The following is a 17246-nucleotide window of genomic DNA, read 5'->3' on the forward strand; positions in this document are numbered from 1 at the left end:
CACAAAGGGATGAGGTAGCTCAAGCTATTCTCACCCCCGTTCAGTACATCGTGTTAATACATACATAGACACACATCACACCGTGTTACGGGTGGGAACTACTGTTAATCCACGGAGTTGGGCCAGGTGCGGAACTTTGAGAATATTGGTCTTGTACATAACAGTAAGACCACAAATGTCACGACGGTGTTGCAGGTTCTGATGTTCAGACTGTTCCATTCAGACTTGGCCAAGACTAGAGATGAGCCTTCTTGCATGGCTCTCCACTTTGTTCAACGGTCTGATAAATGATTAGGGTTTTGCGGTCCAGGAAAGGGGTGCATACTCTAGATGAGGGCGAACTTGTACTTTGTATAAGGTTTTGCATCCCTTGCTGTCAAGAAGGTGTGAGATGCGCCATAGAGCTATATGTTCCTGGCTGCCTTTTTGAGCTAGGAAATGGCTCTTCAATGACAATGAAGAGCACATGCTCTTCATTGTCACTGAAGAGTCGAACTTCATTCCCAAGATGTCAATTTCATCTGTGAACTCTAGGGTTTTGCCAGCCATTTGCCAACCTGCCCGATTTGCTATGTGCAGTCTAGTTATCATTATCGCTTGTGTTTTCTCAGCCGTAAACGTGACCCGCCATTTCTTACTGCCATCAGCAGCTGGCATTTCTTTCAATTTATATATGAAGGTTAGAATGCAGTCATCAGCATTGGCTTGAGCTTCAAGAAAAAACTGAAGTAAATCGTTTAATCATTCCACAGAAGAGGGCCAAGCACACTACCCTGGGGAACGCGGGCACCGTTGATTGGCTATTAGAGTTTGATTCAGTGTGAACTACTCATTCCTACTGGGCCGCGGGGGCGCTAAGCCCCGAAATCATCTCTAGATAAGCAGGCGATGAGTCACGATAACGTGGCTGAAGTATGTTGACCAGACCACACACTAGAAGGTGAAGGGACGACGACGTTTCGGTCCGTCCTGGACCATTCTTAAGTCGATTGTGACTTGAGAATGGCTCAAATTGACTTGACACAATCGACTTGAGAATGGTCCAGGTCGGACCGAAACGTCGTCGTCCCTTCAACTTCTAGTGTGTGGTCTGGTCAACATCTCTAGATAACCTCAGGATAACCCTAGACACAATGCATGGAGCAGGATGTGGAGGCTGACGTTCAGGATCAGGGACCTGCCTCCTGGCAGCAAAGTGGTTTACCAGGTAATCAGCCTTCTCCTGATTGCAACAGTTCCATCCTTCGGTTTAGAGGCGGAATAATGTCCTCAGAGAGAAAGAATAATGTCACGTAGAGAGAAAGATCTGTGAAAGATTTGATATCACACCGTACCTGTCTCCAGAAGACCACATCAAGAGGATATCATCAGCGGTGTATGCTAGATTCGCCAACATAAGAACTGCCCTTAGCAACTTGTGTAAAGAATTATTCTGGAATTTTGCTTATTACATATGTCAGACCAGTCCTAGAATATGCAGCTCCAGCTTGGGATTCATAGCTACCTAAACACTAGACAAAGCTACAGAAGGTTAATTGGTATGCCATCAGAGCAGAGAGGTATGAGTTACGAGGAAAGTCTACGGGAATTATACCTCACGTCCCTGGAAGACAGAAGAGTTAGGGGAGACATGATTACCCTCTACACATTTCTCCGAGGAACTGACAGGGTAGACAAACTATTTCGCATAGGCAAGAAAATGAGCAAGGAAACACAGGTGAACACACAGTACTGAAAGGAGTCACAGAGACATTAGAAAGAAGATTTTCAGTGTCAGGGTAATTAACAAATGAAATGTACTTATTGACCAGGCCACACACTAGAAATTGAAGGGACGACGACGTTTCGACTTGAGAATGATCGACTTGAGAATGGTCCAGGACGGACCGAAACGTCGTCGTCCCTTCAATTTCTAGTGTGTGGTCTGGTCAACATACTTCAGCCACGTTATTGTGACTCATCGCCTGAAATGTACTTGGCAGTGATGTGGTGGAACAGACTGGATACACAGTTTCAAATGTAGATATGATAGAGCCCAGTAGGCTCAGGAACCTGTACACAAGTTGATTGACCGTTGAGTGACGGGACCAAGGAGCCGAAGCTCAACCCCCGCAAGCTTCTAGGTGAGTACAGCGAGATGAGTACACACCCCCGTCAGTGTTCACCACAGTTGTAGTGAGGCAGAGCATGTATCTCACCACATATGGAAGCTACAGTGATGAAAATCTGTCCAATAACGCATTAGGTGTACTTGGACTTTATGTAAACATCTTTGAGGGTGAATATGTTAGACTATGAAAAGTGACAAATCCGAGTGACGTTAACACCAACGGTAAATGATGACTCACGTAGGACGTCAGGAAGAAGGATTAATTACACTCGCCAGTTATGCAGTCAGGGCGAGCAACGGTGTTAGCGAGCATTCTGTTTGTTTGGGAGAACCTGAGCTGTACACCTTGCACCACCACACTCCCCAGACTGCCTCCACCTTACCTCACCCCATCACTCTCTTCCCCTCTTAGTATCCTCCACTCCTTAAACTACTACTACTCACCCAACTACTTTTTACCAATACTTTCTCACCACAATCCTTGAGGTGCTACCCTGCTTCAACCAGTCCCCCAACCTCTTCTGTATCCCACTAACTTCACTCCTCCCAGACCTGCCTTAACCCCCACCCCCCTTGCAACACTATTCTATCTCTGCTCTACTCTATCCCTGCTCTATTCTATTCCTGCTGTACTTTATCCCTGCTCTACTCTGTCCCTATTTATACCTACATTGTCTATGTACCTCCGACCTGACATTAAACCATAGCAGGGAAGAGAAAGCAAAGAATGGAAAGATGCAGCAAATGGGGAAAGAAAGAGGAGGAAGCCTCAGAGGAGACTATGAAAGAAGCAAGAATTTTCCTTAAAAAAGGAGAGGGAAGACATGCTGGAGATAATAAAGAGGCAGAGTGAGGAATCTCACCAGAGGTGGAATCAGGCGATAATGTTGTTGATAGATGACTGCAAGAAACACATTGAGGATTTAAGTGAGAAATTTGAAAGCAAAATATCCAGAATTGGTGAAGAACTTCAGAATTTCAGAATCAGGGGACAATGGAGAGAGAAAAATTAGTGCCATGAGAGAATGATGAAGAAGTACGAGGAATCTTAAAACTTTTTTTTTTTTTTTTGAGATATATACAAGAGTTGTTACATGGTTGTAGAGCCACTAGTACGCGTAGCGTTTCGGGCAGGTCCCTGGAATACGATCCCCGCCGCGAAGAATCGTTGTTACAACCAAGTACACATTTTACTGTTGCGTTAAACAGAGGCTACAGTTAAGGATTTGCGCCCAGTAAATCCTCCCCGGCCAGGATACGAACCCATGACATAGCGCTCGCGGAACGCCAGGCGAGTGTCTTACCACTACACCACGGAGACTGCCCTTTACCAAAAGGAAATGGAGAAAATGAGGGTAACTTGGGAGAAAAAATAACAGGAGAAAACGCAAAACTGGAACAAAAAATAAGAAAATTAGCGGATAACATGAACAAAGCCCAAACGAAGGAGACAGATAATGTACTGTGCCAAAAGAGACTAACAACCACTGAGGGTAGACTTGAACATGAACCCTGTGAATGACGCCTCGTAGGCCCAAGTAGTCAATAGCAACAATGCAGTGGGAAAAACGATGATGGATGTTCATCTTCAAGAGAAAACTAGATAGTTTTCTTCAAGGAGTGCCGGACCAACCGGGCTGTGGTGGGTATGTGGGCCTGCGGGCCGCTCCAAGCAACAGCCTGGTGGACCAAACTCTCACAAGTCAAGCCTGGCCTCGGGCCGGGCTTGGGCAGTAGAACAACTCCCAGAACCCCATCAACCAGGTATATGTGGGCCTGCGGGCCGCTCCAAGCAACAGCCTGGTGGACCAAACTCTCACAAGTCAAGCCTGGCCTCGGGCCGGGCTTGGGCAGTAGAACAACTCCCAGAACCCCATCAACCAGGTATATGTGGGCCTGCGGGCCGCTCCAAGCAACAGCCTGGTGGACCAAACTCTCACAAGTCAAGCCTGGCCTCGGGCCGGGCTTGGGCAGTAGAAGAACTCCCAGAACCCCATCAACCAGGTATATGTGGGCCTGCGGGCCGCTCCAAGCAACAGCCTGGTGGACCAAACTCTCACAAGTCAAGCCTGGCCTCGGGCCGGGCTTGGGGCAGTAGAAGAACTCCCAGAACCCCATCAACCAGGTATATGTGGGCCTGCGGGCCGCTCCAAGCAACAGCCTGGTGGACCAAACTCTCACAAGTCAAGCCTGGCCTCGGGCCGGGCTTGGGGAGTAGAAGAACTCCCAGAACCCCATCAACCAGGTATATGTGGGCCTGCGGGCCGCTCCAAGCAACAGCCTGGTGGACCAAACTCTCACAAGTCAAGCCTGGCCTCGGGCCGGGCTTGGGCAGTAGAAGAACTCCCAGAACCCCATCAACCAGGTATATGTGGGCCTGCGGGCCGCTCCAAGCAACAGCCTGGTGGACCAAACTCTCACAAGTCAAGCCTGGCCTCGGGCCGGACTTGGGGAGTAGAACAACTCCCAGAACCCCATCAACCAGGTATGCTGCCCTCCAATTAGCAAATTCACAGAAAAGGAAAGAAGAGACTAGGAGAATTATACAAAAGGATTGGTCCTTTTGAAAAAGAAAAGTTTTCATTTATAGTATATTTTCGTAATATGTCCCTGTTAAGTTGTATTTCCCAACAATAAGCTTAATATTTGTGAACAATTTTGTGGGGCCAGTGATAAGGAAATGAGTAAAAAAAAAAAAGGAGTTGATTGTGTTTGCTGGATGAGTGATTCCCTTCTGACAAAAATGCCTTTCCTTCTTATAATTGTTTCTTCCAATTTCCTCCAAAATTTGCATCTTTACAGATAGTCATACGTTCTGTAAGGTGTATAAGTTCCATGTAAATCGGCTGATAAACAATACGAAAAAACAATGAGAAAAAAATCAATTTTTTTTTTTTTTTTTGGGGGGGGGCATAAAAGTAAATATTAAAATACTTTATTATATGCTATTGTGATGGCTTAGAGTCATAGACATGATTTCAGTTGACTCTTTTGTCTGATGTTAATGTGTGAAGTCAAAAGTGTGGGCGTGGACCTCAGTCCAGGTAAGAGATTGTAATGTGCGCCAGGATGGACTTCTATGTCACGTCTTGAACATTTTCTTTGTCAACAATTAAGTTTATCAAGGTCAGCATTCTATGGGTCCCGTAGTTCACATTCATACAAGCTTAAACATTCACCAATATATGTTTTGTTTCGACCAGGTATCATGATGACCAAATTCACTCATGATGACATGTATTGACTTTTAAGTCTCCAATAGCACCAGAAAAATTTACAAGTGGCCACTTTGAGGATTTAATAGACCCCAGATGCTTTTCAAAATATTTTACTGGAATCTCTTTGTCTAGGAATTTTAGTTTAGAAACTATATAAAAACGAGTTATGAGTTAAAAGTAACAACAGCACATTTGACAGGATTGAACATTATATTCTGCACTATATCTTTCACCTATTTCTATCAAGTTTTCCTTATGATCTTTGGTCTGTACGAGTAGAATAGATCATCAACATAACTGAAAACATTGGTCTTAGCACCACTGCCTCTGCGACAGCGAGCTCTTTCAACAATTGATCAAAATATATAGAAATCAATATTGGACTAAAAATATTTAACCCGACCTCTTGTTTACCCCCCAAATGATGAGTAAAAATTGTTTACATGGACATTTCACCATTTCACAGCTAATTTGTATACCTGATTAGATACTCCACATTTTACAGCCTTCTTACAGCTTTCTCAGATATTACAAGGGTTACAATGTGCAGGTCTTCTCACTGTAAATACTATTATTAAATGTGGTGTTAGTGTCTCGTAACATAAATGACACTGATGTTAAGTTTCGTCGTTTTAGTCAAAGTTTAATGCTTAGTTATGTATTTATTTATTTATATATATGCAAGAAGGTACATTGGGATTGTGAGGATACGTAGCATAGTAATTACATTCTTGTAAAGCCACTAGTACGCGCAGCGTTTCGGGCAGGTCCTTAATCTAAGAAACTTATAAGTAGATAAATACTTGCAAAATTTATTAAAATGATAACAGTTACATTTAAACACTATTTAAACAACATTATTTAAATAATGTTTAGTGGTTGATAAGATGGACATGCAGAGAGCTGTGGTGTTGCTTACCCTGTAGCCTCGTGGAGGATGCCAACACCTATAGAGGAAAATATCTGGTTCATCCTGGCAGGTTTGCCCAATAGGTATCGAACTGCCACCTCCAAGGAGATGAAGAACACGAAGAGAGGCACTGCCTGAAAGGAGAGAGTGATCACTTTATTTGACAAAAATAGCTTGGTTATGTAACCGTGTTCATTGTAGTAATATAATGATGATGGCGTCTGTTGATATGTGTTCATTGTAGTAATATAATGATGATGGCGTCTGTTGATATGTGTTCATTGTAGTAATATAATGATGATGGCGTCTGTTGATATGAACTTGTTTTTGTCTACTAAATAAACTTTGAGAAATGTGTAGACATAATATAGCCATCGGCTTATCCCCAAGCGAGGCCAGCGGCCAGGCTGAGGGAACATAGAGGTCATCAAGGGGGGGTAGAAATAGCCTAAGCTACTCTATCCCTTTGAGATGTATTTATTGCTTATCTCAATAAACATACTTGAGGTCAACACGTGGGATGACGTTACATTACTGGGAGAACAGTAATATTCTTGCCCAAGGTTAGTAAGTCAACCGGTTCTCTACTCCTCCGGTTACACACGCCAGGAATCCTGCTTTGTACCGGACTCTCCAGTTTTTAGGACGTATTTGTGGAGGAGAAATTAATGGTAAGACAGAATGGGTACCTATGTGACTTTTATTGAACTTTAGATTTATTTAATGTATTTTACATATATAATGAATGAAATAATTGTGTAAGTTTAAACAAATATTAAAATGCTCCTGGAGATGCCTGGATGTTTAGGGTAGATGTCTGATGTTTAGGGTAGATGTTTAGGGTAGATGTCTGGTCACACATGAACGATAAGAAAAGGTGGACAGTCTGGCTGTTTAATACACTTTAACGTTATTAAAAGTATTTTACAACAATAAAAATTATTTAATAATTTATGCATTAAAAATATCCTTGCAATTTATTTCCCTTCGGTGCTGTGTTTCAGGACATTAAATAAACACTGTCAGAACCAGTTGACATGTCTGCTGGACCGTCTTCGAATGTTGCCACATGCAGACACTGTTACATCCCCTCAGCAGACATTGGGCGACATGCAGACACTGTTACATCCCCTCAGCAGACAGGTGGCGACTTGAGGATACTGTTACCCTCCCCTCAGCAGACATTGTTATCCTCTAAGCAGACATTAGTACAATCCCTAAGAAGACATTGTTACCATCCCCTCAGCAGACACTGTTACCATCCCCTCAGCAGACACTGTTACCATCCCCTCAGCAGACACTGTTACCATCCCCTCAGCAGACACTGGTACCATCCCCTCAGCAGACACTGTTACCATCCCCTCAGCAGACACTGGTACCATCCCCCTCAGCAGACACTGTTACCATCCCCTCAGCAGACACTGTTACCATCCCCCTCAGCAGACACTGTTACCATCCCCTCAGCAGACACTGGTACCATCTCCTCAGCAGACACTGTTACCATCCCGCTCAGCAGACACTGTTACCATCCCCCTCAGCAGACACTGTTACCATCCCCTCAGCAGAATTGTTACCATCCCCCTCAGCGGACATTGTTACCATCCCCCACAGCAGACACTGTTACCATCCCCCTCAGCAGACACTGTTACCATCCCCTCAGCAGACACTGTTACCATCCCCTCAGCAGACACTGTTACCATCCCCTCAGCAGACACTGTTACCATCCCCTCAGCAGACACTGGTACCATCCCCTCAGCAGACACTGTTACCATCCCCTCAGCAGACACTGGTACCATCCCCCTCAGCAGACACTGTTACCATCCCCTCAGCAGACACTGTTACCATCCCCCTCAGCAGACACTGTTACCATCCCCTCAGCAGACACTGGTACCATCTCCTCAGCAGACACTGTTACCATCCCGCTCAGCAGACACTGTTACCATCCCCCTCAGCAGACACTGTTACCATCCCCTCAGCAGAATTGTTACCATCCCCCTCAGCGGACATTGTTACCATCCCCCACAGCAGACACTGTTACCATCCCCCTCAGCAGACATTGTTACCATCCCCCTCAGCAGACACTGTTACCATCCCCTCAGCAGACACTGTTACCATCCCCCTCAGCAGACACTGTTGCCATCCCCTCAGCAGACACTGTTACCATCCCCCTCAGCAGACACTGTTACCATCCCCTCGGCAGACACTGTTACCATCCCCTCAGCAGACACTGTTACCATCCCCTCAGCAGACACTGTTACCATCCCCTCAGCAGACACTGTTACCATCCCATCAGCAGACACTGTTACCATCCCATCAGCAGACACTGTTACCATCCCATCAGCAGACACTGTTACCATCCCATCAGCAGACACTGTTACCATCCCCTCAGCAGACACTGTTACCATCCCCTCAGCAGACACTGTTGCCATCCCCTCAGCAGACACTGTTACCATCCCCCTCAGCAGACACTGTTACCATCCCCTCGGCAGACACTGTTACCATCCCCTCAGCAGACACTGTTACCATCCCCTCAGCAGACACTGTTACCATCCCCTCAGCAGACACTGTTACCATCCCCTCAGCAGACACTGTTACCATCCCATCAGCAGACACTGTTACCATCCCATCAGCAGACACTGTTACCATCCCATCAGCAGACACTGTTACCATCCCCTCAGCAGACACTGTTACCATCCCCTCAGCAGACACTGTTGCCATCCCCTCAGCAGACACTGTTACCATCCCCCTCAGCAGACACTGTTACCATCCCCTCAGCAGACACTGTTACCATCCCCCTCAGCAGACACTGTTACCATCCCCTCAGCAGACACTGTTACCATCCCCCTCAGCAGAATTGTTACCATCGCCTCAGCAGACATTGTTGCCATCCCCTCAGCAGACATTTATTAACAATCGATGTTCATTCTTCAGGAAGAAATCTGGTGTAAATCGGCTGAAATTTGATTGACATGTCATGATGAGTCTGGTGTCATGTTGAGTCTGGTGTCATGATGAGTCTGGTGTCATGATGAGTCTGGTGTCATGTTGAGTCTGGTGTCATGTTGAGTCTGGTGTCATGTTGAGTCTGGTGTCATGATGAGTCTGGTGTCATGATGAGTCTGGTGTCATGATGAGTCTGGTGTCATGATGAGTCTGGTGTCATGTTGAGTCTGGTGTCATGATGAGTCTGGTGTCATGTTGAGTCTGGTGTCATGATGAGTCTGGTGTCATGATGAGTCTGGTGTCATGATGAGTCTGGTGTCATGTTGAGTCTGGTGTCATGATGAGTCTGGTGTCATGTTGAGTCTGGTGTCATGATGAGTCTGGTGTCATGATGAGTCTGGTGTCATGTTGAGTCTGGTGTCATGATGAGTCTGGTGTCATGTTGAGTCTGGTGTCATGATGAGTCTGGTGTCATGTTGAGTCTGGTGTCATGATGAGTCTGGTGTCATGTTGAGTCTGGTGTCATGATGAGTCTGGTGTCATGATGAGTCTGGTGTCATGTTGAGTCTGGTGTCATGTTGAGTCTGGTGTCATGATGAGTCTGGTGTCATGATGAGTCTGGTGTCATGATGAGTCTGGTGTCATGATGAGTCTGGTGTCATGATGAGTCTGGTGTCATGATGAGTCTGGTGTCATGATGAGTCTGGTGTCATGATGAGTCTGGTGTCATGTTGAGTCTGGTGTCATGTTGAGTCTGGTGTCATGTTGAGTCTGGTGTCATGTTGAGTCTGGTGTCATGTTGAGTCTGGTGTCATGTTGAGTCTGGTGTCATGATGAGTCTGGTGTCATGATAAGTCTGGTGTCATGATGAGTCTGGTGTCATGATGAGTCTGGTGTCATGATGAGTCTGGTGTCATGATGAGTCTGGTGTCATGATGAGTCTGGTGTCATGTTGAGTCTGGTGTCATGTTGAGTCTGGTGTCATGTTGAGTCTGGTGTCATGTTGAGTCTGGTGTCATGTTGAGTCTGGTGTCATGATGAGTCTGGTGTCATGATGAGTCTGGTGTCATGATGAGTCTGGTGTCATGATGAGTCTGGTGTCATGTTGAGTCTGGTGTCATGTTGAGTCTGGTGTCATGATGAGTCTGGTGTCATGATGAGTCTGGTGTCATGATGAGTCTGGTGTCATGTTGAGTCTGGTGTCATGTTGAGTCTGGTGTCATGATGAGTCTGGTGTCATGTTGAGTCTGGTGTCATGATGAGTCTGGTGTCATGTTGAGTCTGGTGTCATGTTGAGTCTGGTGTCGTGTTGAGTCTGGTGTCATGTCGAGTCTGGTGTCATGTTGAGTCTGGTGTCATGTTGAGTCTGGTGTCATGTTGAGTCTGGTGTCGTGTTGAGTCTGGTGTCGTGTTGAGTCTGGTGTCATGTCGAGTCTGGTGTCATGTTGAGTCTGGTGTCATGTTGAGTCTGGTGTCATGATGAGTCTCGTGTCATGTTGAGTCTGGTGTCATGTCGAGTCTGGTGTCAGGTTGAGTCTGGTGTCATGTCGAATCTGGTGTCATGTTGAGTCTGGTGTCATGTTGAGTCTGGTGTCATGTTGAGTCTGGTGTCATGTTGAGTCTCGTGTCATGATGAGTCTGGTGTCAGGTTGAATCTGGTGTCATGTTGAGTCTGGTGTCATTGTGAAGTGAGCTGTGTGTATCCTGCCATTGTATAGTAAACCGAATGGTAGATGAAGTCCTTCACGAAACGGACAGAGAGAAAGATCTAGGAGTTGATATCACGCCAAACCTGTCTCCTGAAGCCCACATCAAAATAATAACATCAGCGGCGTGCGCGAGGCTGGCTAACATCAGAACTGCTTTCAGGAACTCGTGTTAGGAATCCTTCAGAACCTCGTATACCACGTACGTAAGACCAATTTTGAAGTATGTGGCCCCAGCATGGAGCCCGTACCTTGTCAAGCACAAGACGAAGCTGGAAGAAGTTTTGACATATGCCACGAGGCTAGTCCCAGAACTAAGAGGCATGAGTTATGAGGAAAGGCTGCGGGAAATGCACCTTACGACACTGGAAGACAAGAGTAAGGGGAGAAATGATCACTACCTACAAAATTCTCAGAGGAATTGACAGGGTAGATAAAGATAAAGTGATTTACACGAGGGTGGGGAGTGAGGGCGGGGGGAGGAGGGACCCGAACAAGGGGACACAGGGAGAAACTGAGTACCCAAATGAGCCACAGGGACGTTAGAAAGAACTTCTTCAGTGTCAGAGTAGTTAACAGGTGGAATGCATTAGGCAGTGATGTTGTGGAGGCTGACTCCATACACAGTTACAAGTGTAGATATGATAGAGCCCAATAGGCTCAGGAACCTGTACACCTGTTGATTGACGGTTGAGAGGCGGGACCAAAGAGCCAGAGCTCAACCCCCGCAAGCACAACTAGGTGAGTACAACTAGGTGAGCACACACACATTCCCAGGAAGCAGCCCGTAGCAGCTGTCTAGCTCCCAGGTACCTATTTACTGCTAGGGTGAGCAAGAACATCAGAGTGAAAGAAATTCTGCCCATTTGTGTTCTGCCTCGGCCAAGAATCGAAAGCCTGACTCGTCCAGGAAGAAGAGAGAGAGGCTGTTGAGCCTCTCCCCTTACCGGCCAGCGACTCCCACCCAGCACAGTGGGGTGCTCCAGGATTTCGTCCCCAAGACTCGGGGACATATGGCAAGGTTGTAACTTGTTTTTCTTCTGTCTGATGTAAAGTTATGTGTTTCCACTATGGTATATGGATCACTGTGTTGCTGTACACCTTACAGGACTAAGCGCGTTGTTCTAGTCCATGTAACACTTACAAGTCCATAAGTAATTTATGTTAATTCGCGAAGCTGCGCTGAGCTATGTGTGCATCGGCTCGCGGGTCATGACTGTGTGTGTGTGTGTGTGTATGTGTATGTGTGTGTGTGTGTACTCACCTAATTGTGCTTGCGGGGGTTGAGCTCTGGCTCTTTGGTCCCGCCTCTCAACCGTCAATCAGTGTGTGTGTGTGTGTGTGTGTGTGTGTGTGTGTGTGTGTGTGTGTGTACTCACCTAGTTGTCCTCACCTAGTTGTGTTTGCGGGGGTTGAGCTCTGGCTCTTTGGTCCCGCCTCTCAACCGTCAATCAACTGGTGTACAGGTTCCTGAGCCTATTGGGCTCTATCATATCTACACTTGAAACTGTGTATGGAGTCAGCCTCCACCACATTACTGCCTAATGCATTCCATTTGTCAACCACTCTGACACTAAAAAAGTTCTTTCTAATATCTCTGTGGCTCATTTGGGTACTCAGTTTCCACCTGTGTCCCCTAGTGCGTGTGCCCCTTGTGTTAAATAGCCTGTCTTTATCTACCCTATCAATTCCCTTGAGAATCTTGAATGTGGTGATCATGTCCCCCCTAACTCTTCTGTCTTTTAGCAAAGTGAGGTTTAATTCCCGTAGTCTCTCCTCGTAGCTCATACCTCTCAGCTCGGGTAATAGTCTGGTGGCAAACCTTTGAACCTTTTCCAGTTTAGTCTTATGCTTGACTAGATATGGACTCGATGCTGGAGCCGCATACTCCAGGATTGGTCTGACTTATGTGGTATATAATGTTCTGAAAGATTCCTTACACAAGTTTCTAAAGGCCGTTCTTATGTTAGTCAACCTGGCGTATGCCGCTGCTGTTATCCTCTTGATATGAGCTTCAGGGGACAGGTCTGGCGTGATATCAACCCCCAGGTCTTTCTCTCTCTCTGAGAGTGTTTGTGGTCAGAGTTCCTCTCAGCCTCTGAGTGATGGTGACTCTTGCCTGATGTAGCATGGATCAGTGAGCACCTACAGACCTTCCACGTCAGGTGCAGGTTACACAACAAGGACTTGCTGGGCTGATAACTATAATTTATGGAGGGTTCAATGGGTAGCCGAATGCTACAAAAACTGGACAAGCGCAGGTACGCCGCTCGTCCTTCTGTGAGGGTTCCTTGACCGTGTGGGGGACCAGCGTAGGTACGCCGCTCGTCCTTCTGTGAGGGTTCCTTGACCGTGTGGGGGACCAGCGTAGGTACGCCGCCCTTCCTACTGTGAGGGTTCCTTGACCGTGTGGGGGACCAGCGTAGGTACGCCGCCCTTCCTACTGTGAGCGTTCCTTGGTCGTGTACTCACCTAATTGTACTCGTCTAATTGTGCTTGCGCGGGTTGAGCTCTGGCTCTTCGGTCCCGCCTCTCAACCGTCAATCAACAGGTGTGCAGGTTCCTGAGCCTATCGGGCTCTATCATATCTACATTTGAAACTGTGTATGGAGTCAGCCTCCACCACATCACTTCCTAGTGCATTCCATTTACTAACTACTCTGACACTGAAAAAGTTGTTTCTAATATCTCTGTGGCTCATTTGGGTACTCAGCTTCCACCTGTGTCCCCTTGTTCGTGTTCCACCCGTGTTAAATAATCCATCCTTGTCCATCCTGTCAATTCCCCTGGGAATTTTGTATGTGGTGATCATGTCTCCCCTAGCTCTTCTGTCTTCCAGCGACGTGAGGTGCAGTTCACGTAGTCTGTCCTCATAACTCATGCCTCTTAGTTCTGGGACTAGCTTAGTGGCATACCTCTGAACTTTCTCCAGCTTCGTCTTGTGCTTGACTAGATACGGGCTCCATGCTGGGGCTGCATACTCCAGGATTGGTCTTACATATGTGGTGTACAAGTTTCTGAAGGATTCCTTACACAGGTTTCTGAAAGCAGTTCTGATGTTAGCCAGCCTCGCATATGCCGCTGATGTTATTCTTTTGATGTGGGCTTCAGGAGACAGGTTTGACGTGATATCAACTCCCAGATCTTTCTCTTTGTCCGTTTCGTGAAGGAGTTCATCTCCCATTCGGTATCCAGTGACTGGCCTCCTAGTTTCATTACCTTACATTTACTTGGATTGAACTTTAGTAGCCATTTGTCGGACCATTCCTTCAGTTTGTCTAGGTCATCTTGTAGCCTCATACTATCCTCCTCTGTCCTGATCCTCCTCATTATTTTTGCATCATTAGCAAACATCGAGAGGAACGAGTCAATTCCTTCTGGGAGATCATTTACGTATATCAGAAAGAGTATAGGTCCAAGGACTGATCCCTGTGGGACTCCACTGGTGACTCCCCGCCACTCCGAGACCTCACCCCTCACGGTGACTCGCTGTGGCCTGTTGCTAAGGTACTCTCTTATCCAGTGGAGTACCTTCCCTTTCACTCCTGCCTGCATCTCCAGCTTGTGCACTAGTCTCTTATGTGGTACTGTGTCAAAAGCTTTCTGGCAGTCCAGAAACATGCAGTCTGCCCAGCCCTCTCTCTCTTGCCTGATTTTTGTTGCCTGGTCATAGAACTCAATTAATCCTGTTAGGCATGATTTGCCATCTCTGAACCCATGTTGACGTTGTGTTACAAAGTTCCTTTGCTCCAGGTGTTCCACTAACTTTTTTCACACTGCTGCAGCCCCATAGTGTGGGACTTCGTAGGGCCTCGTAGCCCTCGTAGGTAGAAAGGGGCCTCGTAGCCTGGTGGATAGCGCGCAGGACTCGTAATTCTGTGGCGCGGGTTCGATTCCCGCACGAGGCAGAAACAAATAGGCAAAGTTTCTTTCACCCTGAATGCCCCTGTTACCTAGCAGTAAATAGGTACCTGGGAGTTAGTCAGCTGTCACGGGCTGCTTCCTGGGGGTGGAGGCCTGGTCGAGGACCGGGCCGCGGGGGACACTAAAGCCCCGAAATCATCTCAAGATAACCTCAAGATAACCTGCTGGCTCCGGGGCGAGCCTCGCTCTTGCTCAACACTTATATAAGTGCATATATTTGAAGTGAACATATTATACGGTATTCTTTATAATTGCATATTTCATTACTAAATACTTTCACAGTGCCAACATTTTAAGTACATACATTCCATGTACGTACGTATAAATTCGTACATTATATTGCGTGTATAATTATTGGGAATACTATACTGCGGAAGCAGCACTCAGGACAGGTTTGTCACTACAACATACAACATTAAAGAGAACATCCCAAGTGGCCTTGATATGGCGTGGGAAGTATCTAGTCCAGACCTGCCCGTCTTCCTGGGTACTGAGCAGCCCCATGGCGCCTCGTCCTTGACAAAATGTAACTTAACTTCCAAGTTGCAACTTGAGAATGGTCACCGCCTGATGCTTCCTACATTGTGCTTGTAGTCTAAGCTGAGGTTAGGCCGAGAATCTTGACTGGCGGTAACTGAGTGGTTCTTTCAGACCTGGTCGTGGAGAACATAATGAAGGCATAAAAACATTGAAAAAACGCTTTTCACATTGAGTTCGCGCTCACCACAAAATCCAGTTTGTACGTGTTGCTATAATCGAGCCTCCATGTGGAGGACGCAACTCTACAGTTCCTGCTTGATGGGGTTCTGCGGGGTCTTGCATTCCCCAAGCCCGGCCTGAGGCCAGGCTTGACTTGTGAACGCTTGGTCCAACAGGCTGTTGCCTTGGAGCGGCCCGCAGGCCCACATATCCACTACTGCCCGATCGACCCGGCACTCCTTGAAGAAAATGATCTAGTTTTCTCTTGAAGATGTACACGGTTGTTCCCGCAGTATTTTTTATGTTCGCTGGGAGAATGTTGAACAACCGCGGACCTCTGATGTTTAAACAGTGTTCCCTGATCGTGCCTATGGCACCTCTGATCTTCACTGGACCTCTGATGTTTATACAGTGTTCTCTGATTGTGCCTATGGCACCTCTGCTCTTCACTGGTTCTATTCTGCATTTTCATCTATAACGTTCACTCCAGTGTGTTGATTTTTACTGTGTAGATTTGGAACCCGGCCATTTTCCACGTGTATATTATTTGATATCTCTCTCGTCTGCTTTCTAGTGAGTACATTTGGAGGGCTTTGAGACGATCCCAATAATTTAGGTGCTTTATCTCGTCTATGCGTGCCGTATATGTTCTCTGTATTCCCTCTATTTCAGCAATCTCTCCTGCTCTGAAGGGGGAAGTGAGTACTGAGCAGTACTCAAGACGGGACAACACAAGTGACTTGAAGAGTACAACCATTGTGATGGGATCCCTGGATTGGAAATTTCTCGTAATCCATCCTATCATTTTTCTGGCTGTCGCAATATTTGCTTGGTTATGCTCCCTAAACGTTAGGTCGTCAGACATCATTATTCACAAATCCTTTACATGCTGTTTTCCTACTATGGGCAGATTTAATTGTGTTTTGTACCCTGTATTATGTTTCAGGTCCTCATTCTTACCGTACCTGAGTACTTGGAATTTATCACTATCATCATGATATTTTCTTCTGCCCAGTCGTAAACTTTATTAATATCTGCTTGTAGTTTTTCAATGTCTTCAGCAGAGGTAATTTTCATGCTGATTTTTGTGTCATTTGAAAAGGATGATACGACGCTGTGACTTGTATTTTTGTCTAACTCTGATATAAGAATCAGGAAAAGCAGTGGTGCAAGGACTGTACCCTGAGGTACAGAGCTTTTAACTGTGCTTGGATTCGGGTTTATATGGTTGACTGTTACTCATTGTGTTCTGTTCAACAGGAAACTGTGTATCCAGCGTCCTACTTTACCAGTTATTCCCGTTGACCTTATTTTGTATGCTATCACGCCATGGTCACATTACAGCTCCACCACCACCACCCTCCCGTGAGGGAGACACAGCCCCACCACCACCACCACCCTCCCGTGAGGGAGACACAGCCCCACCACCACCACCACCCTCCCGTGAGGGAGATCCAGCCCCACCACCACCACCACCACCCTCCCGTGAGGGAGACACAGCCCCACCACCACCACCACCCTCCCGTGAGGTAGATCCAGCCCCACCACCACCACCACCACCACCCTCCCGTGAGGGAGACACAGCCCCACCACCACCACCACCACCACCCTCCCGTGAGGGAGACACAGCCCCACCACCACCACCACCACCACCCTCCCGTGAGGGAGACACAGCCCCACCACCACCACCCTCCCGTGAGGGAGACACAGCCCCACCACCACCACCACCACCACCC

At 46.8% G+C, this 17246-nt stretch overlaps 1 protein-coding gene across 1 annotated transcript in view; it reads right to left on the reverse strand.

Moving 5' to 3' along the window:
* Positions 1-17246, reverse strand: part of LOC123760868 (alkylglycerol monooxygenase) — a 96225-nt gene that overhangs the window by 47092 nt on the left and 31887 nt on the right. Inside the window, exon 3 of the mRNA XM_045746664.2 lies at positions 6248-6372. Coding sequence (XP_045602620.2) covers positions 6248-6372 — 125 coding nt within the window. The remainder of the gene's footprint in view (positions 1-6247; positions 6373-17246) is intronic.

This window comes from Procambarus clarkii, chromosome 3, assembly GCF_040958095.1.
Source record: "Procambarus clarkii isolate CNS0578487 chromosome 3, FALCON_Pclarkii_2.0, whole genome shotgun sequence".
NCBI classification, from domain to species: domain Eukaryota; kingdom Metazoa; phylum Arthropoda; class Malacostraca; order Decapoda; family Cambaridae; genus Procambarus; species Procambarus clarkii.